At 41.5% G+C, this 25,946-nt stretch overlaps 1 protein-coding gene across 20 annotated transcripts in view; it reads left to right on the forward strand.

The window, feature by feature from the left end:
- CLASP1 (cytoplasmic linker associated protein 1) overlaps positions 1 to 25,946 on the forward strand; it is a 158,345-nt gene that overhangs the window by 35,443 nt on the left and 96,956 nt on the right. For all 20 annotated transcript variants that reach the window (XR_004081660.1, XM_031056388.1, XM_031056419.1 and 17 more), the window contains exons 6-7: positions 1,417 to 1,514; positions 2,844 to 2,911. Coding sequence is in view for 19 of the 20 variants with exons in the window: in XM_031056388.1 (XP_030912248.1) it covers positions 1,417 to 1,514; positions 2,844 to 2,911 (166 nt within the window). In the remaining variant the exon portion in view is untranslated. The remainder of the gene's footprint in view (positions 1 to 1,416; positions 1,515 to 2,843; positions 2,912 to 25,946) is intronic.

The raw sequence follows: 25,946 nt of genomic DNA on the forward strand, positions 1-25,946 counted from the left end.
AAGAGTGTCTGCCCTGGAGCAGGGGCTGCTGCTGAGCGCTGGGAGACTCGCTGGGCTCGGTCACTGCTGCCCTCTCTTGGAGAGAGGGGAGAAACAATTCCAGGTCAAGTGCAGTTTTTTTTTTCTTTTGTTGTGGATGTGGAAGCTGTTCCATCAGAGCCCTTTTCAAAAATAGTGCTTTTGTTGTTTTCAGCTGATGCGATTGAGTAACCCAGTGTGCATCTTGTGTGACAACACCTTAAACTCTGCTCATTTTCTCAAAAATAAAATTACTGAAGCTTTGTAATTGCTGTGGTAGAGTAAACCAAGTATGATGGTGAGGGCTCCTTGCCTTGCTCCTTGGGATTTACAGTCCTGCAGCTGTGCCTCTGCTTGGCTGTACACACAGGGCAATCCTTGCAGTGCTCAGGCTGGCCTGGGGTCTGTGTACCCCGAAACTGGGGGCACCAGAGAGTCCCCACAGCCTGCTGTGCCAGCAGCACTGGTGGCAAATGGGGCTGATGGGCAGGAGGAGAGAGGCAGGAGTGCTGAGTGAGGGCTGGCATGAGTGGAGGAGGGGTTTGCAGGCTGGCAGGGACCTGCTGAGCAGGGAGAGGTGGGTGTGCGTCAGGTGTTAGGGTGGCTGTGAGTCAGGTGTCAGTATTTTCTTTGGCCAGGAGGCAGGGTATGTGTGCCTGCCCTTTGACTCCCACCTACAGGCAATTCTGGCTTGTGTCTCAGGATATTCCATGTCTGGTTCTGGGGTGTGTGTGAGGGTAGCTGCTGGGCCATCCTCTGAGAAGCAGAAGTGCACAGTCAGTGTTTCTGTAGGCAGAGCAGTTTGTTTACCTTCTCTGCCTGCTGTGTCTAGTGGAGGAAGGGTTTAAGTACAGAAAGGTGACACTTAATCAGATTTATGTCTCTTCTGTTGGCTGGATGGAAAGATGTGCTCAGCAATTTCTTGCAAATCAGTTTGGAAAATATGCAAAATTCATGGTGACTCATGTGATTTACTCCTCCTTTCCTCCTTGTTTTGCTATCAACATAGAAATGTAAGTTTTTAAGACAGCATTAAAAATCAGTTTATTTGATAATCTCCCAGTAATATAAGATCTGTCTATGTCTCTATCCTTTTTTCATCCAGTAAATGTACCTGTTATATACAATGGGAGGAGTTTGGCAAAGGCAGCCAAGCTCCTTTTGCATGAAACCTTTCATCTTACACCTTCACTGCCTCTTCAATTCAATTACCTGCTGGTACTGTTAACATGTGAAAGGCAGGGTTGGAAGCTCCTTCATGAGCTGTGTGGTAATGTGTGTAATGACAGCTGTTGTTGCTGAGAAATAGATAAATTTAGTTCTCTAACGTAGGACTTATTAGGGGTTTATTAATTTAAATTGGAAAGATGATTGATTTCTCTCATGTCTCACGTCCAGGTTCGAGATGCAGCAATAAACAGCCTTGTGGAAATTTACAGACATGTTGGTGAACGTGTAAGGGCTGATCTCAGTAAAAAAGGATTACCCCAGTCTCGGTAAGTTGAGAATGTCCTTAGGTCTTCACTATTTTTGGGCTGCTTTTTACTCCCCTCCTTCCTTCAGAAGACTTCAGGAACCTCATGATTGAGCCTTTTCCCGGGATCATGGTTTCAATTTTTATTTTTTAATCTGATAAGCGCTCAGATTTACTTAGTGCAGATCCTGTACCTTTGCCCAAGTATGTCACAGGATCTTTGGAAAACTACAAAAATTATTACAGATATTTAGTTAACTGATTTAACATTAAGGGAATTAATTTTTTTCCTGTATGTTCCGCATATGTAGAGAGGAGACACTTCAGAGTACCTTGTGTTTATGCAACTTAGACTGTTATAAACAACAAAACCTTACAAACAAAAGAATCAGTTTTAAGATTTTATGAAAAGAAAAAGCAGCTTCCCTCCTCTGCCCCCTTCCCCTCCAAAAAACCACACCCACTCCTGAAAAAGCAACCAATCTTATGTCAAAACCAAAGCCATGTCCCTCTACTTCTGCTGTTTCAGGTGCATTAGAAAGCTGCTCTGCATCTTGCCTCCAGTGCTCAGGGCAGAGCATGGTTAGCCCTGAGGATGGAGTAGGTGGCAGCTTGTCAGTGCTCAGAGGGAAGAGGTGCTTTTGGAGTTGGGGCACATGCAGGTGCAGGCAGCCCTGTTGTTGCCTCTTGTTCTCCAGTGGAAACATCTGCTCCCACAATGTGCCTTAAAGTAATAAACTCACTGGGAAGGAATGATGAGGTGTGATAAGAATCTTCTGCTCTGCTGGACCTGTGGCATAAATGGGAAGGTGTCAGGGCCAAAGACAAATGTTGTGTCAAGTTGGTTTTTAGGGATGTGTTTTGTGGTATTTCTGTAAATAGTTAAGATAGAAAAAGTGGTGGTGAACTGGAAATGCATCTACAATTAGCTTTATCACATCTTCAGTAATATAGTATTTTCAATTATATCTCAGGTTTTCCTTTCAACATTTGTGTGTTGTCGTTGTTTTTTTTTAATATTAAAATTACTTCCTTGCATTGACATTTTCTGCTGACATTTTTGACAATGCTCCCAATGACCTGAGTGAAGCTAAATCTGTTCTATAAGATCATAAGATGTTAGAATTTGGCTGCCCAGGGAAGTGGTGCAATCACCATCCCTGGAAGGGTTCAGAAGCCATGTGGATGTGGCATCTGAGGACATGGTTTAGTAGTAAACATGGTGGTGCTGGGTTAAAGGTTGAACTTGATGGCCTCAGAGGTCTTTTCCAGCCTTAGTGATTTTATGATTCTAATATTCCTAACATTTAAATTCAGTTGTTCATTGTGTATTTCTTTAACTTTCAAACAGGTTGAATGTAATTTTTACAAAATTTGATGAGGTCCAAAAATCTGGAAACATGGTCCAGACTTCAGTTGGTGAGTAGTATTCTCTGTTTGGTGCTTTTAGCAATTTTCAGTTGGTGAGGCATTCAAATGCATATGCAGCAAGCATTCTGTTAGGGGAAGGAAGTAGGGTGATTGTTCAGAAATACACACAGTGCCTTTGCAACAAATAAAATGGATGTTTAGTTTGTCTGCTGTCTTTTTGTAGTAGCAGAAGAAGGAAGCCTAAGATTTGAGAAGAGAAAATGGTGCTATAACTGTCTTCTTTTCCTCTTGAGTTACATTAGGGAAATACATCTCCTGTTCTCAAGTCCATGTACATGTAAATTGTTCATAAGGTGAATTAAATAGTAATTTCAGAGAAGAATTGCCTTTTCAGTTTAATGTCCTAAAAGGCACAGAGAGTATACACAATAATGCAGCAGTGTTCTGTTTAAGGCTCATGTTGTTTGTATTTTGCAGTTCCTAAGCGTCTGGGATTCCTCCCAAATCTGTCCCAAACCAGGACACTAAATTTGCATATTTTGTATGTTTAGGACTGGTAGCCAAAGACCCTTAATCTGAGCCTTAATTCTGTCTGTTTTGTCTGGGACTAGTATTTTGCTTACTGTAATAACAAGTGTTTATTACTGTGTTTACAGATAAGCTTGTGGGCTAGGAAATAATTTTAACAGGTATTATAAATTTAATAAGTATTGTTTAACAGTAGATTTTTGTGAGAATTCTTGGTGAGGAAATGCATCTTTCTGCTGACAGTTGAGTAGAGCAGATGAAGAACCTGAGCTCAGCACTGTGTGTTCCTATCAAGCTCACACCCTCTGCAGGGTCAGGAGCAGGGGAGGTGATGTCCCAGCCATTCCCACCATGCTTTTCAAAGTCAAGAGAGCAGAGAGGTGTTTTCTCTTTTAAATAGGAAAAAAAACCTTTTTCACTTCTGGGCACCATTCTTCTTGCATAACAATTTTGCAACACAGTAAACTTCATCCCTGCAGAATCAATAAAATTAACTGATTTGAAAATCCTGAAGTTATAGTTTGGATTATTCAGAAATGTGATATACTATCTTGTATGCTTGGGAATGATGAAGACCTAGTATATGTTCCTCTGTGATGGAATGGGTTAAAATTATGCTTTTGCATATTATGGGACTATTTTGTATGTCCAGGTCGATGAGGCTTACAGGGGTAAAAAAGTGCAGTTGAGAAACAAATGCCTTGTTCTTTTTTAACAGGTGGGAGGGGAAGTAAATATTTAATCCCTTAGCAAACTTGTTTAGGTTCCCAGCCTCCAGGTGATTTCTCTGAAACCCCTACTCAAACTGAAACAGATTTACTGCTGACTCAACTTCCTTGCTTTCTGCTTGGCTAGGCTAAGGTGGAATTTTTGTCTTGATAGCAGTGGAATAGAATAAACTTTCAAAAAAAGAAAAAGCAATTTGATGCATCATTGTACTGTGTAGATTGCTGTTGTTTGGTGTTTCTAGGAGACAGACTTGTGATCTGAGATGTATTGCTACATCTGAAGCATCAGATCTGCTTTTAGGCTTCATTGAAAATTATTTTTGCTTTTATACCCCTTTGTCACTGTTTCAATGAAAGATTTGCCCTTTTTGTGCATCCCCATCTTCTGACTCCAAGGACAGGCTTTCAGTACCTCCCAACACAAGTACTCCTGTATTCTGCACTCTGTTTAACCTGATCTCCTGATGCCTCCCTGCTCTTGCTTTGTGCTGTGGCAGGATGCAGTCTCTGGAGTCTGTATGTGTGGTAGGATTTCTCCTCAGTAGAATCTCCTGTTTGAACGTTGAGGCAAAAAAGTAGCCTGGGGGAAAAGGGAGGGTGGAGGAGTGTTAAGGGTCAAAGAGAGCAAAGCTAGGATCTCCTATTGTTCTGCCAGAACCTTTTCATGTTCCCTAGAAATGAAAAAGTTCTTCTATAAGTTCTATAGTTGCAGAATTAAAGTAGTTCTCATTTGTGAAGTTAGTAATGACAACATTACTTACCAACATTTTTTGTGTGTGTTTGAGGGGAGGGTTCAGTTTCCCTTAGTGCCATAGGTTGGTTTGTTGCTTCTTCCTTGCCCTCCAAGCACAGCGCAAATACAGCGTTACATGCTCGTCCTATCTTGTGTGTCAACAGCTCTGTGCAACTTTCAGTTTATCTGTCTGAGATTGTGTAAGCCAGCAAAAGGAGCCTTATCTTCACCCACAGTCACAAGTTTATTGTGGCCTGTGAGAGAAAGACAAGCTAAATTTGTCAGGTTTCTTGTGTCCCTGACACTTTCTGAACAAAGGTGACACTTTCAGCAGTTGTCAGAGCCACCAGGGAGGATGGTGATAGATATTGCACATGCAAAAGATTTGCCTTTCTCAGGAAATAGTGGAAATAACTGTCTTGTTAACCCTTTGAATCTGGCAGAGTGGTTGGGTGGGTGATTCTCTTGTGGGTAACCAAGAGCAGGCTGTTGGCAGAAAGGTCACTCATAACTGAGCACCAGAGTTGTGCTAATCACAGCGAGAATTGAAAGTGGCTGTCAAACTTCTCTTACCACACAACACAGTGGTACTGGGCAGCTGGGACAGCAGTGTGGCTTCTAGAACAGTGCAAAACAGTAAAAACTGGTCTCTTGGCTCTGAGACTACTGTTTGGGATAGCAGTTTCCTCTACCAGGTCACTGAGGATCCAAGTAAAAGGAAGGAGTTGCAGCAGTGCTCTCTGTATATCAGCAGTACTTTGGAGATTAGTGAGTTGCTCTAACTTGTTAAAGTTTTCATATCTAGTGGTTCCCAAGACAAAAACAAACAGAAATCTTACACAGACTACTGGAACAGTTGCTTAAAATAATAGGACATTCTCTTAACCCACAGAAGAAATCTAATGAGTCAACTCTAATCAGACTGAATTTCAAGTCTCTGAAAATAATTAATGTTTTGTTTTGGCTTATCTTTCTATACTGTAGTCCATTAGTGCTTGTTTGAGTTTATCTTGAATTGTTTGATTTTTTTTTTGGCTAGTCTTTGTTTTTATCATTTAGTAACACAAGAATCAAATGCATAGTGGGGTGGGGGAGGTTTGCATAGTAATCTGAGGTGTTTCATTAAGTCGGAGGAGGTTTTGGCATGCCCAAGTATGCTGCTTGTTGCTAGGCTACCAGCAGCCCTTATAGCTAGAATATGAAGTTAAAATCCATGCTGGATTTCTTGATGATTCTCAGTGCATCTCTGTTTTGTTATTTGGCATATAATTAGTCAGCCTCTTGAAGCAAAAATTATAGTTTTTCCCCCTTTGGGCTTTCAGCAAGCTAATTATTTTCTGTGTAACTGCTTTTGCTAATTATGCAGATGCCTTATTCCCCTGGGACAAATACATTTTCAGCATGAAAGAGCCAGTAATTGCCAGCTAGTCAGCTGCTGTCTTTGAGTGGCATTGTGTGATGATCTTCAGTTGGATGTGATACAGAGAGAGTCTATTGGACAGAGACTCCAAGAAATTCATGCTCTATGGGTTTCCTTGGTATTACCTGGAAGGGCCTTCACAGAAACTGTACAGATTTTCCATAGATTTGAGTTGACTTTGAATCAGATTTGGACTCCATAAGACTTTATAATCAAGTTTCAGTAAAGATTAAGAATGAAATAAATTATCTTCTGAAAAATACAAGCTGAAAGGAATCAAGGACCCAAACCAAAGTTATTAGCAACCAAAATGTTTTGGTATGGTTTTTATGCTTTTCATCACTGTGATTATCCTAATACGATGCACACCTTCATTTTTTTAATGTAAGTCACAATTTTTGTGAGATGCATTTATATTTGTACATAAAGAGATATTGTGGTGGTGTTTCTATGGCAAAGGAGGGCATTGAACTTTCTTGTTGATGTTGAATTTTGACTCAGAAGAACAAGAAAGATTTAGGGACAGTGGAGGTGGTAGTGGTCTTGGGCTGGAAGGAAATCAAAGCAGGATCTTAAAGCCAGAATTCTGGAGCTGAAATCTCTCCCCCGCAGGTACTCATGGAGTAAGGTGAGGGGAGGATGCAATTTTGGTAGCTGACTGCATGAGTGTGTGTTCTAAGAGTAAGCAAGTTAATTAAAACAGTGCTGAAATAAAAGACATGATAATTTCAGTTACTGAAAACTTATGAAGAGGGAGCAATGCTATTTTTCAGTAGAACTACTTCTGTATTTGGGAGGGTGTGTAAGACAAATAATGCTATTTACTAAATGAATTCTGTTTGTGAAGTTGTGAACTTGGAGTTAAATAGATGAAAACTGGAGCTATTTTAGATTCCTGTTTTTTGCTGGTAATAAAGCTGAGTCATTGGAAACTGTTTTCATATTTATTATATGAAGGAAAACCATCCACATTTGCCAAGTGATGCCATGCATCTGAGGGTGGACTATTGTTTGTTTGTCAACACACATCCAAGCAGCAGAATTGCAGATGGGAAGGAGTGACAATTGTCCAGGATAACAGATATTTTGAACCAGTAAATGCTGCTCTGTTCTTTTTTGCATTCATACCTCCTTGTGCAATTAAATTGCCATTATGGCTTGCTCTCTATTAATACAGTTCTCAAGTTGGAATACAAAGTGAAACAGAAGATTGATTTCATTGACTCAGCATTTTCAGGGCATGAAAAAAGCCAATAAATGCCTCTTCACCTGTGTGGGCCGAGAGAGAGCAGTAATGTCTGAGTGCAATTTGAATGAGCACCATTAATTGATAGTACATCCTCGTGGAAGGTATAAATGGACAAGAGGAGCTCTGCTCCCTTTCTGACAGCTTTGTAAATAAGCATAGTGCTGAAATTCTCGCAGGCAGAAGGGGAGGGTGTGAGCAGGCGGGCACAGGGGGGGCACATGGAGCTCAGCTGCATGCTGAACAGGCTTTTATTTTGGAGGAGAGGTGGCAATCGCCTGCTAGGTCACACAGCAAAGGGGTGTAGGAGGCTGGCGAGTTTGCTGGTGATTGAGTTGCTGAGAAACATGTACTGAGAGGCGGCTGCTCCCCAGCACAGTGCCCTTCTCCAGCAGCTCCCCAGCACTGCAGAGAATAATGACTACAGGGAAAGGTAGGTGCTAATGAATGTGCCACACGGGTGGATGTGTTTGTTTGTTAATGGCTGAGTATTCCCCTGCTCTGTTTCTTTTTAACGGTGCGTAGAGACTGAAGCAATCTTGCAGTGAAAGTGGAACTTAAAAAAAATAGTCTGCAAGCATCTGTAGCCTGGTGTCATCAAGCTCAGTTTAAGATTATATAAAATATAATAAATGGTCTGTTTGATGGGGTGAAGAAAAAGAATATGTGCATAAGTAAGGGACCAGAATAGGTTGAGAGAGGTGAAGGACATGAATTTCCAGAAACCCTGCTGGTCTGTGTTGTTTTTGAGTGATCACTGAGACTTCCATTTCCTGACTGTTTCCTTTTGCAGCACCAGTTGGGAAGACTATTTAAATTGGTTATGAGTACTTTTGAATTAGCATTGAATCATAGTTCCAAGAATGTACCAAATAGAGATATCACTTTTTTTAACCTGTACTTTTGTGTTTCAACTGCGTTTCTGTAACTGGATGTCTGTGGTAGTCGGTGAGGCTGGATTGGGACTTGGTGAAATGGCAAGGCAGAGGAGCTCTGTATCTGTTCACCTGTGAAGAATTAATTTACAGGAGGGAAGCATATATTGTATTTATTTTTGGTACATGAGAAGCCTGTGCTTTTCATCTGAGCTTTCAGAGGAGATGACTTCTGTTAGCCATCTTTGTAAAAGCTGCATTTTCTTTCTTCCCCTTTTTCTCTCAATTCTGTGTACCTGTTGTCATTTTGAAATCCTTCCTACACTGTGAATGAAGTAGACTAATTTTAGGAAGTCTGAGTTGGTCGGTATCTCAAATTCTATAAACCTTGGGTTTCTATTGATATTTACTGTCTCAAGGTGTGAGTTAATCGGCAGTTTTTTTGTAGCAGAATGTGGAAATCTCCTGGGCAAATTGAATGCTGTGGAATGAATACTGCATGCTACAATATGTGCCATTTCTATGGACAGATCTTTATTTTATGCTTTTGGAACACTGTTTTCCAAGGCAAGTACTGTATGTATTTTCAGAGGAAGCAGTGGATACATATATGTGGTGTTCCTTGTTCACCATCAGTAAATGCCTCCCAGTGCCAGAAATTAATACAGAAACCTGTCTGGGCTGGTTCTTCTCCTCATGAACTGTCTCCTGCCAGTGGATAGTGTCACCATCTACAGCTGAGAGACCTTTGCACTCTGACTCCTCCTGTCTCTCAAAAGAGGAGTTGAGAATAATCCACGGTTTTTCCAAAGTTGGAATTGTGTTAAATAATCAATGTACTTCATTGCTTATTGCCGAAAGCAAGTATGTATTTGTTGTTGTCAGTGAAGTGTGATGATTTCATCATTCTGGGAACTTCTCAGCTTTAAAAGATCAGCTGGTGGAATGAAGAGCCTGGGGCAGTGGTCTAGCTGATCTTATCAGTTGGGAAATGTCTGACCTCCAGGTCACTGCTGGTTGTCTGAACTGTAGTAGCAGCAAATGTCAGAAGAAAAGTAGGTGTGTAAGTTGTTAGTGTATCATAAATTCTGCATTGAATCCCAAGTACCTTGATCCAGGATTTCCTTGCAAAGAAGACCAGAATTCCTCTGGTTGTTTCATCACTTCCCCTAAGCCCAATGATTTTATGTGAACACACAAATGCTCTTTTGGCAAAGCTTTGGTGTAATTAAGCAGAACCACTTTACTACCAGCATCACTAACAGAGATGCATAAATACAGGCTGAGGGAGTGGGCAGTTAAAGGATGAGATGCTGCTGTTTAGTGTGGGCTTCATGAGTAAAAGATTAATGTGCACCATTCCAGTATTACTGATGGAAGTTAAATGCATGCATGTCCTGCACATATGGAGATGAATTTCTTCATGCAGGGCCTGTTCTCTTCTTCCCCACTGGTAAAGTACCATGTGTATCTGAGCAAACCCAGTGGTTGCCTCAGGAAACACATGCTTCTTAGAACACATGGCAAGTATGAATTTATAGTCCAGTGTTCATAAAGAATTAGAATGAAAAAAATCCTACACCCTTCTCTCCCAAGGAAGCTGCAGTAATATCTGGTACAGCTGTGGGGGTGATCACAGTCAGGAATGCTTAGTAGTTTGCTGATTTCTCTACTATGATCTTTTCTTCCAAATTCTTTCATGTGTTCTGGTGTCAGGTTGGTTTCATCTCTAAAATAAAGCCCTAAATTTGCAGTGGTCATTCTCTTTAAAGTCTTTGCACCAGTTTAGTGGTATTTTCCTGTGCTGTTTTTCCCAGCTGGCTCTCCTTTGTAGTTGTTCTGTCAGAAAGAGCTTGCAATCAAAGCTGGAGCAATATTAACTCCAGTGACATTTTTACATGAAGGGACTAACTAAATCTTATGGTTCTGATCACTTAGCTTTGTTTGTGGTACACAGACTCTTCCAGGGGCAAGTTCATCAGTAGGATGGTTCATACATATGCCTGTGCACACACATATTGATCACTGTGAACATAACAGTGATTTTAAGTCAGCCTTTTAATTCTCAGCAATTCTCTGAGAGATGGGAGTACAAGCTATTCAAATATCATAGAGGAAGACTGGCACACTGAAGGGCAATCTGGTGGGAGTAAAAAGTACCCCATAGTTGTACACTGTGCAGATTTGTGAAGTTTGTTTGGGTTGTGTTTGTGTTTCACACACACTGGCTTCAACACTTGTTGGGGGTACATAGTAGAGTACTTCTGTGAGCACAAGTGAAGGTGTTACAAACTTTCTGCTCCTATGACAATAATTACAAAATTGTTCTTGGCATACAAGTCCTTGCCTGAGGCTCCCAAATAGTTCAGTTTCCAAGAAAGTGGTGGAGGAGTAGGTGTCTTTCCTTTCTATAAGCTGGGTGCTGGAGAATAGTTTCCTAATAACTACTTTTAAATGAATGCTCTAGGCTGTTTTTATATAGAATCACTGTCCCCGTTAGAATTCAGTTACTGTCCTTAATCAGCTACCTCAGTGGTGGCCAAAGACTGCTTGGGGAAGAGATGAAATTTCTTGCACCTCTTGTGGAGCACTTTGATAAATTCTGTGCCGAAGCTCTCATTTATTTGATGAGATTTATCATCAGGTGGAGTGTGTAACAAGTGGACTGGGTTTAGCTGCTGTAATTAGCAGCCTCTGAGGACAGCAGTCACTGTGGTAATTGGTGAAATACAGGATAGGCTTTTATGGGCAGCAGAAGTGCATGAACCATGTTTCTCCTACCCGCAACAAATAACATCCCTGTCCTTGTATATTGTAGCCACAGGAACTGCAGCTTCCGTAACTGTGAGGTTTTATTAAAGTCTAGACTGAAGAGCACCTGGTTGATTTCTAAAGAACCTGAGACCCAATACCTGGAAGCTTGAAGGTCTTCTTGTACCTAGTTACTTTTCATTTTCAGATCATTGACCTTAGGCTGGATGAGATAAGACTGCTGAGCCCATTTTTGAGGAAGACTTACTAGTACAGATGGTATATCCAGTTTTAACATGCAGTGGCAGAACAAAACCTGCCCTTACAGCCGTGTTAGTGGGGGGCACGAAGAGGAGCTTTTTCCAAAATGCAGGAGTGGACAAGTGCTGGTTTGTTACTCCAGAGGGGAGGTACAGGGAAGGCATTGTCTGTACTTGGCCCTGGTCTGGCAATACACTGCCTTCCTCCTCTTGTTATGTTTGGCTGAAGTATTTTGTTTGTAGCTCAAATACAGTGATATGAAATAGAACAAAACTGAGCTATAATAAGTAAATGCATCCTATTTTTGTAGTATTAAGACAGCAAATACTGCATAATGACTGGGTTTCTTCTGCCTGCTGAAGGAATTAATTCTGCCCTGCTGCTCTGTCAGAAGAATCCTTTTGTAGAATTGTGCTAAGCAGTTTGAATATCTTTTTTTGTTTATTCCCCTGAAGCCCCAAAGCTGCAGACAGCCCTGAATAATCCTGGCTAGGTTTACACCCCACGTGTAGCCTGCAGCGATGTCGCTGCAGACAAATCTTCATGAGGAAAGCTGCTGATGGCTACTGCTTTGCAGGTGGCCTTCAGAGTCAAGCCAGGTGAATTTTATCAAAATTTATAAACAATGCACTACAGAGGAAGAGAGAAATACCTTCATTCACTGTGAAGAGTCACCTGAACCGCTTTTTTCAAGAACGGCAAAACCTATAGCAACCACATTTCCAGAGCTGTTCCCTTTCCTGTGACACACCTGACCTGCCTTCTCTCAGAGCTTGTCAGTGCACAACAAAATCCTTTAGATGCTTGACATGGATGTTTCTGGTATGAGATACAGATGCTGATGTCTAAGGAATATGAGACCTATCTGGGCTTCTTTGGAGATGAATGCTTGAATGCAGAGGTAGAAGAGAGAAATTTTCACTATTTTTTTACTCCAGATCTGCTCCCTTTGATACTAATGGACTCTTTCTAATGATTTCCATGGGAAATGAACAGACCCCTATGTAAATTTCTGGTAGACTGTGTTGTAAAAAGCCTTGTTATGAGTACTAGGCATGACTCTTCCTAGCCTTCCACAGGGAAGGGGGAGACAGGAGTTTCAGGTATGAAACAGTGTTGGCACTGCTTCTGCTAGTGTTTATGCAGTAGGCAGCATGGTACTGCCTTCACCCCCATGCAGCAAGACTGTTCCTTTGGCTGTGGTGTGGGTAGAGAAGGATGTGTCCATCTTTAAGAAATGCATGTCTCCCACATACATCTCTGCCCAGAAATGGGACTCCTGTCTAGTGAGCGCTGGCTCATAATGAGGCCTGACATTTCTAATTAGGGCAGCTTTATGAAGAATGGGTCTAACTCTGTTCTCCATCATTTATGTTTCTTCCCCTGAACTCCCCCCAGCTCCTGCTGGGATCAGGGGCAATCCCGGAGGCAGCCCTGGAGAGGCAGGGCTGGGCACACTTCTCCCTGCTGCAGCTCTGCCAGTGCACTTCAGCTCCGATTTATGCTCCTGCTGTTTGAGCTCTGTGCTGGGCAGGAACTGAATCTGCAGAGGGTTCTAATCACATGGAGCTTCTGTGATGTGGAGGGACAGTCACGCTCCTTTTCACTGGAGACTCAAATAAGATCTGATCCCTAGCTTCCACAGGCAAAATATTTATGCACCAGCACACTGAAACTTATTCTCTGCTCCCTCCCCCTTAAGAAGCTCCGTACTTGTCTCTAGTGCTTTCCTTAGATATCTTTTTTTTTTCTTTTCTTTTTGATGTGTGCACTGGATTTTGTCTCATTGCAGTGGGATTTCTCCAAAGCCTCTGTACTGGGTCTTTGTATGCACGTTGTGCTCTGTGCTTGCTGCTTCCCTTCGTGGCACTCCCTGAAGCCTATTTATTATCATGGGCTCTAAAGCAGGCTTGTCCCTATTTTTGTCCTAACTATTTCTTGTTTGCAGCAGTACATTATAAGGAGCTCTGTTCACTCTGCTGAAAGTGTGGGAGATGTGGCAGAATACTGGGGCCCTGGGAGCTTTGTGACAGGGTTGGACTGTGCCAGGTCCTGTGTGTTTTGTATAGAACGGGCCAGGCGCTCCATCAGCTGCAGCAGAATGTTCCTTCAGGGCCTCCCGTGGGAGCATGTTACATTTGGTCCTTTCCACAGCTTCTTCCCAGGAAAGCTGCATCACAGAGCCATCTGAAACACCATGTTCAGCATGTCCTAAAAAGGGTAAATAGTTCCAGCTGGAGGTGAGAATGTACCTGAACTGTGTTTGTTGGTGCTCTGCATCCTTCGCCAGTGATGGTCTGACCAGTATTCGAAAGCAGGTGATCTCTGCTCCTTCATGGTGTGCAAGGAGTTTCTGTGAAACTACACACAGGACAAATGGCACTAAAAAGCTGTGATGAGCAGCTCATCTTGTAAATTTTGGGCTGGAATCTTGACTTTCCTGTACCTATGATGCACAGACCACTAATTCCAGAAAACCTCTGAATTAGAAGTAGAGTTTTTTCCATCAAGAGGTTTTCAGTTGGTTTTATGCAAGTTCCAGCAGTCCACATACTTTAGGGACTGAGAGGACAGCCTTATACTTGGGTTTTTTTCCCGTGAGTTGATATTTTTCTTCACTTTGAAGGTAGTGAGTGAAGCACTGGAAGAGGTTGCCCAGAGGATCTTCATCCGTGGAGGTTTTTAAAATTAGTCTGGATGTGTTCTTGAGGAATACAACTCTGTTAGCCCTGCTTTCAAAAGGAGGTTGAGTCACTTGACCTTCAGAGATCCCTTTAACCTAAATTATGCCATTATTTCATTTTTCCTCCTCTAGGATGCAGTAGTTATAGAGCAGTTTGCTACAAATTAGTAGGTGAGCTGTATTTTGTTCCATTTAATCTTCATGCCATTCTTTAAAATACTATTATTAGGAATCTCCTGAAACTTCACTTGTAATGGCAAGCTTTATTTTGCAGACAGAGCTCTGTCTGTGTTCCTCTTCCCTATGTAGACAGCCTAAAGATAACTCAGGAGGTTTGAATTCCTTTTCTTCATCTCAGTAAGGTTTTTTGCCTTCTTTCTATGTAATATTTGTAATCTAGATGACTAATGTAGATCAACTCAACAAATCCACGCCTCTTCCAAGCAGGAATTATCAGTGGTTCTTTGTGTCAGTAGGAGAGGCTTTCCAGATGAATTAGAAGGGCGCCATTTCAAATATTTAAAAACTAAACACAAAATTACTATTAAGAAGGAGGGACTGGAAGTTCTTCAGCTCATCTTCTTGGTTCTGTTTTTCAGTGAAGACTCCATCAATTCAGTCTCCAGGCTGTAAAGAGGAGGGAGTGTGTAGTGGGCAGCCTAGAAGCTTTGCATGGGTAAAGAGGCAAGGCAGACAATTTGAGTTTATGCTAATTGAAGCATTGACTTCTTATGGGTATCCTTATGGTAAAGGTTTTATTGAAATTCCTGCCTCCCAGTGAAAACACCCCGATCTTAAAATCTCTTAGCAAAACTAAAAGTGAATCTGTAGTTGTCTGTTATGTGCTGTGCTTCACATGTGTCAGTTTTCTGTTTGCTAATTCTTCTTTAAGTGAAGGCAAGCACAGATGGTTGCTAAAGACAACCAGATGATTTGCCTGCATGGTGGTGTGCTTGCAGGAGTGGGACTTGGACAGGCCTAAGGCTGATTTGTTGTCATTGCTTTGGGTTTGAAATTTTCATTTAGAAAATTGAAATTCCTAAGGTTTGCCGCCATCTTTAGTTTGTGGTGTGATTCATTTATGGGTTTTTTAATTCTAGCAAGATGCTTGCTGACCTTTCAGTCATTTGTTGTTAAGGAGCCATGCTTGTTACCTGTTGAGCCTAAACGAGAATGGGACATGAGTCAGCCATGAATGGAGAAGTTCATGTAGGACATGCATTAATTCTGTAAGACACTTAGGGGTTCTTCTCTCCATAGTGCCAGGAGGAAAAGTTGTTCTCATCCCTTCACAGACTCTTCAGACTAAATCATGCCAAGAGATTCTCACCAGAGGGGCACTCTGAGTATAATTTCATCCTTTTAGCTCAACTGACATAGTTTAGCTGGCCTGAAAGGCCCCTGGGTGCTGGTTAATATGCAGGCTAATGGTCCAAAGCTTGCTTCTCTGGCTGGCTCATGGCTTCTGAGCATGGATTCAGTGTTTGACAGCACTGGGAGGGATGGGATGTGCACTGTATCCAAGGAACCAGGATGCTGCTGATCACTGATTGCTGCAGGCTGCCACAACAGTACAAATAGTAAAGAGCTGTTGTGTAACTGAGCCATTCAATTCCAGCCTGGACAAAACAATAATTCTTGCTACTTGAAATTAAGGTAAGTGATCTATAGTGGAGGTGAGCAATTCTGGTGGCTCAAGCTGATTAATGGTAGAAGCTTCAGATGACCCAGGCTGATCTGCTCTCATGTTTTGGGAGGCCTCAAATATTTTTTCTATCTGAATAAACTGATACCTGGTAAAGCAGCTGGCCACATATGAGGAATAATCATGCCTAGACAGAAATCTCTTGTTTCTATAGTATCTGCAAGTGTACAGGACCTTCAGCACTCCTTCTTGTGAAAGGAATTAAGTGGTCAAGCTATGACTGATACTTGTCTTCTCCAGAAATGCTGAAGGTTTATGTACATTTGAGCATAAAATTTGGGTTTAGGGATTTGATAAGACATTATTTTCCCCTACACTTTATTCCTGTTTCTTCTGAATTTTTTTTGCATCTGGAGGCAGAATGCTGTGAACTGCTGCTCACTTGCCCCGTGTTTGGTTTTCAGTAACAGCTGCTGACAGATGGCAGTGCCCTATGAGCATTCCCTGTTATTTGTGTTAAACAAGGCAGCAGCAGCCTATATTGTCTGCTAAAAATTACCGAATTGGATGGAGAAAGATTTATATGGCTTTTTCTTCTGCAGCTTGGTCTGCTTGACATTTTCTGATGTGCAACTACTGATGCACTTCTTTATTTTCTTTGTGTTATAGTCAGCTGTTCGTGCAAATTTTTTTAATGTTCATACTGGTTCTTCAGATAGTCTAAGCAATGCCTGGAAACACCTGCTAATAATAAAAACTTGCTAATTTGGTGCTCATATCTGTCTCTGCTTTCACACCTCCTCTGTGGTATTACACACTTCCATACCTGATAGTGTTTCAGTCATGGAGTTTGTGAGCATTTTTCAGTGTGTCAACAGAGAGTAATCCTGCCTGTCAAAGTGAGTATTAACACTTGGTTACACAGAGTGTAACACATGGTCACTCCTGCTTCTGATTTGTGAAAATGTACAGCAAATGCATGAGAGTCTGGAATCTGACTGTTGATCTTAAGCAGTATTATAATTTCCAAATAATTTACTTGAGTGTCAAGATCCTTTTACTTGGTGAATGAATAAATAGAAATAGAGAGTCGTAGCTCTCAGTTTTTACAACTGGTTCAAGTGTGCTTTTGGACAAATGTATTTGCACTCCTGTGAGTCACTGTGAAAGCCTCAAAGTTGAAGGTTCAGAAGGGAAACTCTCAGATAAAGTCTATGACTAGCTGTTATCATTTGAAGGTTGGTTTCAATGTCTCTTCCAGCTGGTAGAAGGAAGGTCTTGGTCACCTGGAATCTTGATGTTGCTACACAATTAATAAATAAAACCCACCAAATATATTTTACTTGTGCAAGGCAAAATACACTTGTATTATATACATGTGAGTGGGAAGCTGTTGTGAAATGAATGATGTGGAAGAACCATTGTTTTCCTTGTTAGATTTTACTCTCTAACACACATTTCATTTTTAACAACTTAGTCCCATATTTTTAATTCTCTCCATTCCTATGTCTGAAATGAAATGTGTTTAAAATAAAGTATTTGAATTCTTTGATGTGTTATTTTCTTTTGTTTCTGCTCTGGAATGTAAATTCTAGATGTGTCTGGACACCTTACAGCCCAAGAGAGACAAGGTACCTTTAATAACCTTGAACTTGGACTTTTTGTTTGTCGTGCAGTACACAGATGTATTGCAGAGCATCGTAATTTGAGTGAGGACTGGCAAGATGGGCTCATCCTTACAAAGAAAAATCATCCATTTTGCCTCTTGTGAAAGAGAAATGGTGCTCTTCTGCACATCCTCTTCTCTGAGTCATGCCTTTTCTCCTGTACAACAATCTGAAGTGAGTGGAAGATGACAACAAAGTGATCTAAAAATAAAGACTTAATAAAATGGGGATATAAGAAATCATGCAAATGTGAGGATGCATCATACTTTGATTTCAAAGGTGCTTCAAAGAGTTTTCCTTCCCTCAGCTCTTGCCACCTGTGTGACCTGATGGCTACAGATACTTACCTTGGGATCAGTATCTTCAGAGCAAACTTAGAAAACAAATTTCTTCTTCCCAGTCATGGCTTACAGTAAACCTGGGTTCAGGGAAAGATTTCATCAGTGCTATTGCACTGTAAAAGGCCCAGTAAGTGCTTGAGGACCATCATCTCAACCTGGGAACCTGTTGCAGAGTTTCCAAAATAGAAATGTCTCAGACTTCATCCCTATTTTATTTTGTTGAATGACCTTGAAAAAAGCCTCTTTAGGATAAAAGCAATCTATTAGTTTCTGTTGTTACTCCTGATTAAGACTTATGCTCAAATGTTGTGCTATTTGGTTTTGCAGTTGGTTGCCCATGTGCTCTCTTCTATTCCTAAGTGGTAGGATATTACAATGATATGAATCCATTTAATCTCTATTTCTGTCTGTTCTCCCACACCCCCTGAATACAAGGGTTCCTGTCCTTTAAGTCCCAGAGAGCAGATGGATCTAAAAATCTTCCTGCATTGCAGTACATGCCATAACATGCCTGAACAGGAGGAAGGTCTGAATTGGTCATCCTTGAATCACCCTAGATAGTTATGCCAGGCTTTGAGCTTGTCTGGCAACTTATAAAATACCACCCAAGAAGTGATTGTTAGTGGGAAAATTAGACATTTAAATTATGTCTTGGGCTGATACTGTTTTAGTAATACTTGATTTTGACATCAAACTGTGGGGAGTGACTTTATAGTAATGAGGAATAAGGAATCATGGCTTCAGTCACTAGGAAGTATTTAATTGAATTGCTGGACTGAAAGGGATGCCTGCCTCTTGCTTTTTGAGCATGATATTATTTGATCTCACAAGTAAGAAGTTGCATATGCACCAGTTCCTGGGATGGCTCACAAAGCACAGTGTGTGAATTCCTGTCATATGTGTTTTACAAGAATTTCTCTATTCCTTTCTCTACTCACTATCTGCGCCTCCTTGAGTGTCGTAGAAATTTAATCTCTGCCTCACCTCTGTAATTTCCAGACCCTATTTCCATCTCCCCAGACTTTAACTCAGGCTGTGCACATCAAATACCATACTAAGCTCTGGTTACCTAGATTTTGTCTCTGTTGGGTAATCAGTGTTTCAGGCAAGTAGTAAAAATCCTCGTAAGTTTTAAGGTTACTGAGTTTAAGCTTTAGAGTGAATTGTGTATCCTAGAACTGAAATAAAAGTAAGAGTAAAAGTAACTGTTCATTTCAAGGTGTATTTATGTTCATCTTTACAATGTAACAAAGCAGAAGCACGATGTAATGGAGTCTGGTTCTCCTGGTGATTTCTACATTTATATCATAAGCAGCCTGCTGAAAAGGGGACAGCTTGCTTCTAGGAGCTGAGCCTTCACAAGGACTACACTTTACAGCTTGCTGTTTAGGAGTAAGTGTAAATGTCACATATGAAGGGACATGTCTCTACAGCATAGACAAAGCAGTGCAAGAGGGAAGAAGCTGCTATCTGATTTGTCCATTTGAATTATCATTGCAGTGATCTTTCAGGGTCACAGATGTACAAAGTCACTGTGCCAGCCAGACTTGCCTTAGGGAAAAGAGAGTTCTCAAGCTGCTTAGAAAATGGTTCTTTGTATTAATAAAGTGTTTTCTTTTTTGTTTTGACTTGTTGACTTCTTTAAGTCTTGCATGGAGGCAGTAGATGTGCCTGTCTGAAACCAGAAGTCTGTATAGATGGAAATCAGTTGGGTTTCAGTATTCTGTGATGATAATGATTTCAGTAACTTTTCTGAATGAGGAAAGACTTAATACCAGCCATGCTCACTGCCTTGTCTCAGTCTTGTTCCACATCGGCTTCTCTTGGCAGAATCACCTGTGAGAATTGCTAAGGAATGATGAGTGATTTTGACTTCTTTTTTTTTTCCCCAGTAGTGGTGAAAATGGCTGTGCCAGGCCTTTTCTGCAATCAGCATTCCCAGATTTGCATGGGAACCCCTTTGGTATTTAATGTCTCCAATTCTGTTTAGGTCAGCATTTGTTTTGTGGAGTCTTTAATGAGCAGATCCAGAGTAAGATGTTTAGCTGGGTTGTGGTTAGTGTTTGTGTTCTTTGTGGTAAATGTGAATGATTCTGCTTGGCCTAATTTTCTTTCTTTAGGGCTAAGTTAAATTAAATTACCTTACACTTGCCATAGTTTAATAGCATCTCAAGGGCTGCTGCTTTGGCTCAGCTGGTGTCTTATAACTTTTTAAGCAGCAATAATTTGATCATGCGTCTGAGTCCTGAGGCAAACTCATCCTTCCTTTTCACTTGACAGACTTTGCCCTTGAACCAGAGGGAATCTGCTTGCTTGTAAATGTTTATTCAGAGCTTCCACCACCTCTTACCAAGTTTTGAATTTGATTAAAACTAAGAGATTAAGGTCAAAACAAGTCTGCCCTTAGTCCCTTTGTTTAGTTCTTGTGGGTGGGATGGTCTTGGAGTTAGAGTCAAGTGGTACAGGAGATGCAGCAGAGAAACTGGCAGAGTTCAGATCAGATGAATCAAGATTTTACTGGTCTGCCAAAAACATTTTTTCAATTTGAATTTCCTATTTGATCCCGACATATTGTTATTTGATGCAGTAAGTGGCTTTATGTGGTAAAACTGATTTCTTTCATTGTTACTTCTTAGACAGACCAGCTGTGGAAGTCTTCTACTGTGAACATAGTATGTGGGAAGAAAGGAGCATGGTTACTAAAGAAGTCAAATGACCAGCTGTGATCAGAATCAATTATTAAGTCCAACTTTCAGTCATGGCAGACAATTTTGGATGGCTGAATGACAGGCTTAAGTTTTACCTAGGTGCAGGGACCTGAGGGTGATTGAAAAAGGGTGCTGAGCCATGGGGAGAAAGTGAACAGCTGCACTGACTGAGACCAAATAAAAAAGGGTTGGGCAGGAATATCTTAGACTGATTAGGACTACTTGCATGTTTTAACTGCACTTTTTCTTTTAAAAGAGAAGGAGGGGGATATTTGTGCTTATTTTTTAATAAAATCTAGTCATAAAGTCAAATAATAGTAATTATTTTTATCTGTGCTATGCATTATTTATATTGCAAGCACTTTGAGAAAGATGCTTTCTTCTTTGTAGCACATTAAAGTTCCCCTGCTTGCTCGGAGTTTCTTGTTGCCTCTGAAATATGAATAGCAAATTTAGTAGGCTGAAGTAATTAATGACAAAAGGAAGGAAAGGTTCAGCAACGTCTTCACTCTACCTTTTTGTCTGCTTTTCACCCTCTGAGTATGACTGCTCTATTTGCTGTACCTAATGATGATTCTTTATGGGGAGGAACGTGGATGAAGGAGCATAGATCTACCTTTTGTTTTAAAGGTGTTGGGGAGTGGATGAAACAAGCTTCAGGAAAACAGAAGCCCTGCTGACTATTTATATTTTATAAATTGTGACACATTTTTGGTTTTGGTGCTTTCCTCCCGTGATTTTTTTCCTTAAGCCCGTGGTTTGCTTAAATTGAGGCTTTGAAGGATGAGTGAAAAAGGCCCAAGAAATTAATGTATTTCAGGAATTTGAGCTTTCCACTTGTAAATCAAGCATTCAGACTGTGCTTATATTTATTTGAAACTTAAATATTTATTTGAAGATTAAATATCAGTCTGAATTGTTTATGTTAGCCAGCCATGTGGAAACCATATGCTGTACTGAAGTATCTGTCAAATAGGCTACTAGCTGATGTACTGAAAGCTCTCTGTGCTCACTTGAAACCATACAGAAGAAAATCTGAGATAATAGCAACTTTAAAAAAATCCTGCAGAGTTCTGCATGCTTTTGGATTCATCTCCATCCCAAATGTATAGAGCTGGAATCAGAATTTAGCCTAACGTGATGGTGATTAAATAAAGGAAATCCAATACTCTGATACATCTTCTGGCATTCGCTCTAATTCTGACTTTCCTGCACCACCTGCAGTCAGCTTCCTCATGTGTACTTGGCCTTTGTTCCCACTATGTCAAAAAAGTGGAACTAATCCTATCTAGATCATATGCAAATCTGTGCAGAGTAGTATTATAAGTTATTGCCAGTGAAACATATATTCTAAAAATTACTGAACAAGCATTTTTTCACTAAAAGTAAAACCTGTTTCATATTACTCACTAGTGTTTGTTTTTGCATCTTAAAAAAACCCCAGACATTTTCAATGCTACCTTTGGAGTCACTGGTCTTGAGTGATCATAATAAATACAGTAAGATTTTTCTGCAATGATCCTGAGAATAGTGAAATGCTAGCTTTTCATTTTCTGTGTTTATTCTCTTTAAGACACTGGTGTTAAAAACCAAATGTGCTTGATTGTCAGGAAGCCATTGCTTCCCTCTGCCAGTGTTTGCCAAAATGAGTGTGATGTGAGTGGGGAATGGGTATTTCTCCCCAGCTCTAAGGAGCTGCTGCTCTAAGCTCTGGTTGTAGTTGAATGTGCTCATGCAGACATTGCAAAGGCTGGCATGGGCTGCAAACGTTGGCCTGGTGTACTGGTGCTGAAGCAGTTTCTCAAAGGCTCTGCTTGCTCTCAGGGAGCTGTACTGAAGTGGTGGGGAGACAGGAATGTTCCCAAGTCCTGCTTTTATTAGTTAGGAGTAGGCAGAAGCTTGTGCTTTCTAGTGCATCAGGAGAGCGCTGTGGCAGGCAGGCAGTGCTGCTGAATACTCCAGAGAAGTGTCAGCATCACGTCTGGTTCCCCATCCCCTTCCTTGGCTGACAGCTGCAGTGGAGATCACAGAGCCAACTCTTAGTAGTAGTCATTGTGGCAGGAGCTCAGAGGCATCTCAGACCACTGTTTGGTAACCATTTCTGGCTATAGAGCATGGCCTGGATCATAAAATTCATCTCTGGATTATTCTTAAATAAACAGAACTTGTCTGTACACTTTGCTTGTGTATGTGTCTTAACAGTCTGTAGTAATATGCATCTTTATAAAGATGAAGCATTTATTTATGGTAGAAATTCCTGGTTATCATGCTGGTCATGCCTGTTTTACTAGTTGGTAATTTTCTCAAAAGGCGTGTAGGCTGGGGAGTTGTTCCATAGTTTTCCCTATGGTTTTTCTTTTGTCTCAACTGCCTTCAGTCTAAGACATTCTTATCTCATGATTATTGCCCAGTGAGCATTTGACAGTATTTTAAATGGTCATCTAATTAAAGTACATTAATTATGCATCAGGCCAGGCATTCTGGATAGGAGTCGCTGATGTGTGTAACACTGTGCAGTTTTTGCCAGTGCAGTACCCATGTTCTTGCATTAGCCTTTAACCAGACAGAATGCCTTGGGACAGAAGGCTCCTGTTTTCTGTGGCTATACAGGCTGTAGGCTGACAGCCTTGTTTTTTCCTTCATTGTTCTGGGATAACTGCACCTATTTTGTTTCTTGGCTCAGAGGTGGCTGCTTGGAAAGTTTAGGATGCCCCACCATCTCACAGGAGGTGCTGGGCAACATGTCCCTGTTAATGATTGCAAATAAACATAAATGAAGGTCCTGGAAAAGGCTGGTTCTGCAGCTTCCCCAGATCCCTCCAGCTCAGTTTACTGGCTTAGCTTCACCAACCCAGCCATCCTCTGAGAAATAACCCAAAAGGAAACAAGGCTGCAGCTTGGCATTTTTATCTCCTTGTCGATATCTCTAGAAAGCTTTCTTCTGCAGGACTTGGTGCATTAGCAGGCTCTGCAGATGTTCTGTGGTGGCTGGAAGTGGGATCTGCAGCATTTCTGTTTCCCCCAGTGAGCTCTGTGTAACTGGAGGCAATAAGATGCCTTTGCCTTTTTTTGTAACAGTGCTTTGTCCTAGAAACGTCAGGATGCTCTTTCGTTCCAAAAACAGCTCTGTGTGCTCCTTGTCAGTGCTTTACATCTCGGTGTTCTGTGTGTTGAGAGTGAGCATCCCCTCAAGAAGTGATAAGTACTAACAGTAGAAACTGCAATTTCCTTGTGCTGATGATGATGGTGTTGGGGCAGTCAGCATCGAGGTGAGCTGCACTGGTCATTATTGCCCGAGGAGGCAGAAGGATCTGTGCAGGGAATGCCAACTGGGGAGTGCAGGCTGGAGAAGTGCCTCACCCTGTGATGTCATGGCAGCAGATGGTGCAAATAGCTGGAAATCTGGACCTGGTTGTGGGGCTGGAGTCACCTGCCCTGTCTGCTCATGGGGCTCCTGCCAGTCACTGCTGAAAAACACTGTCCATTGGAAGGCTTCAGATTGTTGGTATGCCTGCTAATTGAGTTCCATGGGGTATAGGCAGTCCAGGTAAGACAAAATATCACCTCCTGATTCCACAGGTATCTCCTTGTTCCTTCAGGTTTCGGCAAATAAACCCCAGGCTGCTGCCAGCAGGTGTCTCCCTGGGAGCTTGGTTTAATCTTGGTTGCTGTTTTCCTGTAGTGCCAGCCCTGAGAAATACAGAGAACTCAGTTTCAGGTGTGGATAAGCTTCAAGCAACGTGTAAGAACAACGAAATTAAAATTTTTATTTCTAATATGTTGATTCTAATATATGATGTTACTTCTACCTTTCCCAACCCATTTGCTAATGTCCTTTTTTGAATATGCATAGAACAGGTTTGAAGATAATATTGGGAAAATAAGAAAGCATTTGTGGCACTCCTTGCATCTTTAGTAGGAGGAAGAGAAAGAGACCAGTACAAAAAACTGTTCAGGAATGGAGCTTAATCTAGATTCTGGCAATGCCCTGGAGTCTTCACACCCTGAGAATTTCCCTCAGCTCTGTCTCAGTTTACTCACACATTAAAATAACAACAAATACTTCTTGCTCTTGTTGAAAGGCTTGGCCTTTTAGTTACATTTATATAATTTTTAAAGTGAATGCTGTGCAAAGCTGATCACAGACCTGGCAAAGGAGGCTGTTGCCTGGGGTGCTGGATGTAGTGTGGGTGACTAGCAGCTGGGTGATGCTGATGCCCCCTTTGCTGCCTGAATCCTCACGTTGGCTTGCTGCAAACACAGGGAGCCCAGGCTGTTGCCATAGGTTTTCCAGCAAATGCAGAGATGGAGGTGAGAGCAAGGAGAGGAAGGTTCATGGATTGCTCTTTAACCTGTCACATCCCTGCTATGTGTGCATATGGAACTGGTGCCTGAGGGAGTTCCTCTGCCTCAGCAGAATGGAATTTTTCTGTCTTGCGAATGAAGGTAGAAGAATTCACTTTCTTTTATATAATTATTTGCATAAATAATTAAACTTCAGTAAGGCTGAGGCAAAATCTTAACATTGCCACTGCAGTGCAGCACAGAGGATTAATATTAAAGTGGGAAATAGTGAAATCTGCAGTTTGGGTATGACAGGATTCTGTGACAAGGCTCATTCCTGTAGTTCTGTCAAAAGATGTTTTCTGACTCTAAAAGATCTCCCTGAGCCATCCTCCATCCACAGCCTTTCTCACTGATTGGTATCTCTCGGGCTCAGGGACCCACTTTGTCTCTTTTATCTCTGAAGATTATGCTAATGAGAGCACAGTGAGGAGGGAGTAATAAGGCAATGCAATTTAAAGGGTATTTTCAAGGGTCCAGAACAGAACTGGGGCAGCACCCCCTGGCACAGTCAGCAGGGAAAGCCACAGCAGCAACACCCTGGTGTGGAGTGTGTTAGAGGCTCTGAAATAGCTGGGGTGTTTGTGAAGGCTGGGGAGATGGGTGGACAGCCTGGCAGGGAATGGAGGGTGGGTGCCCCACAAGGCGTAATGAGCAACCTCTGGGAAACCCCAGGGGTAAGTGCAGGGCAGGGAGAAGCTGCTTTTGCTCTTCAAATTGAAACTTTATGTAAATGCATGGGCTTTTGGGGTGGGTGTGTTCTTCCAAGGTACGCACTATGGATTTCCTGGTGCTCTTGAGGTCTGGGGGCAGGCTGTGTGGCTGGCTGGAAAAAGCACTGTGGGAATATTGTATTTCCAAGGATTACTTTGAGGAAAGTAAATCCTTATCTCTGTCTCTTCTCCACTTTGATTTTGCCTTATGTACATGTCTGTGTCTGTCTCTCAGTTACTGAATTTTTAAAGAATCATTATGGGGTAAAGGCTGTGTCTGTGCAGCTCCTCACACATGGGTGTTTGATTCTTCTTTAGCTGTCTGTATGAACTGTAGTAAAGTAATTGGTGAAACTTATAAATCCTAGCTCTTAATGAATTTATTTCAATATTTGATGCTTTTGTGAATTGTTTTGGTTGTTTGAGCTGGTGCTCTTTCC

The sequence above is a fragment of the Geospiza fortis genome, unplaced genomic scaffold, assembly GCF_000277835.1.
Source record: "Geospiza fortis unplaced genomic scaffold, GeoFor_1.0 scaffold112, whole genome shotgun sequence".
NCBI lineage: Eukaryota > Metazoa > Chordata > Aves > Passeriformes > Thraupidae > Geospiza > Geospiza fortis.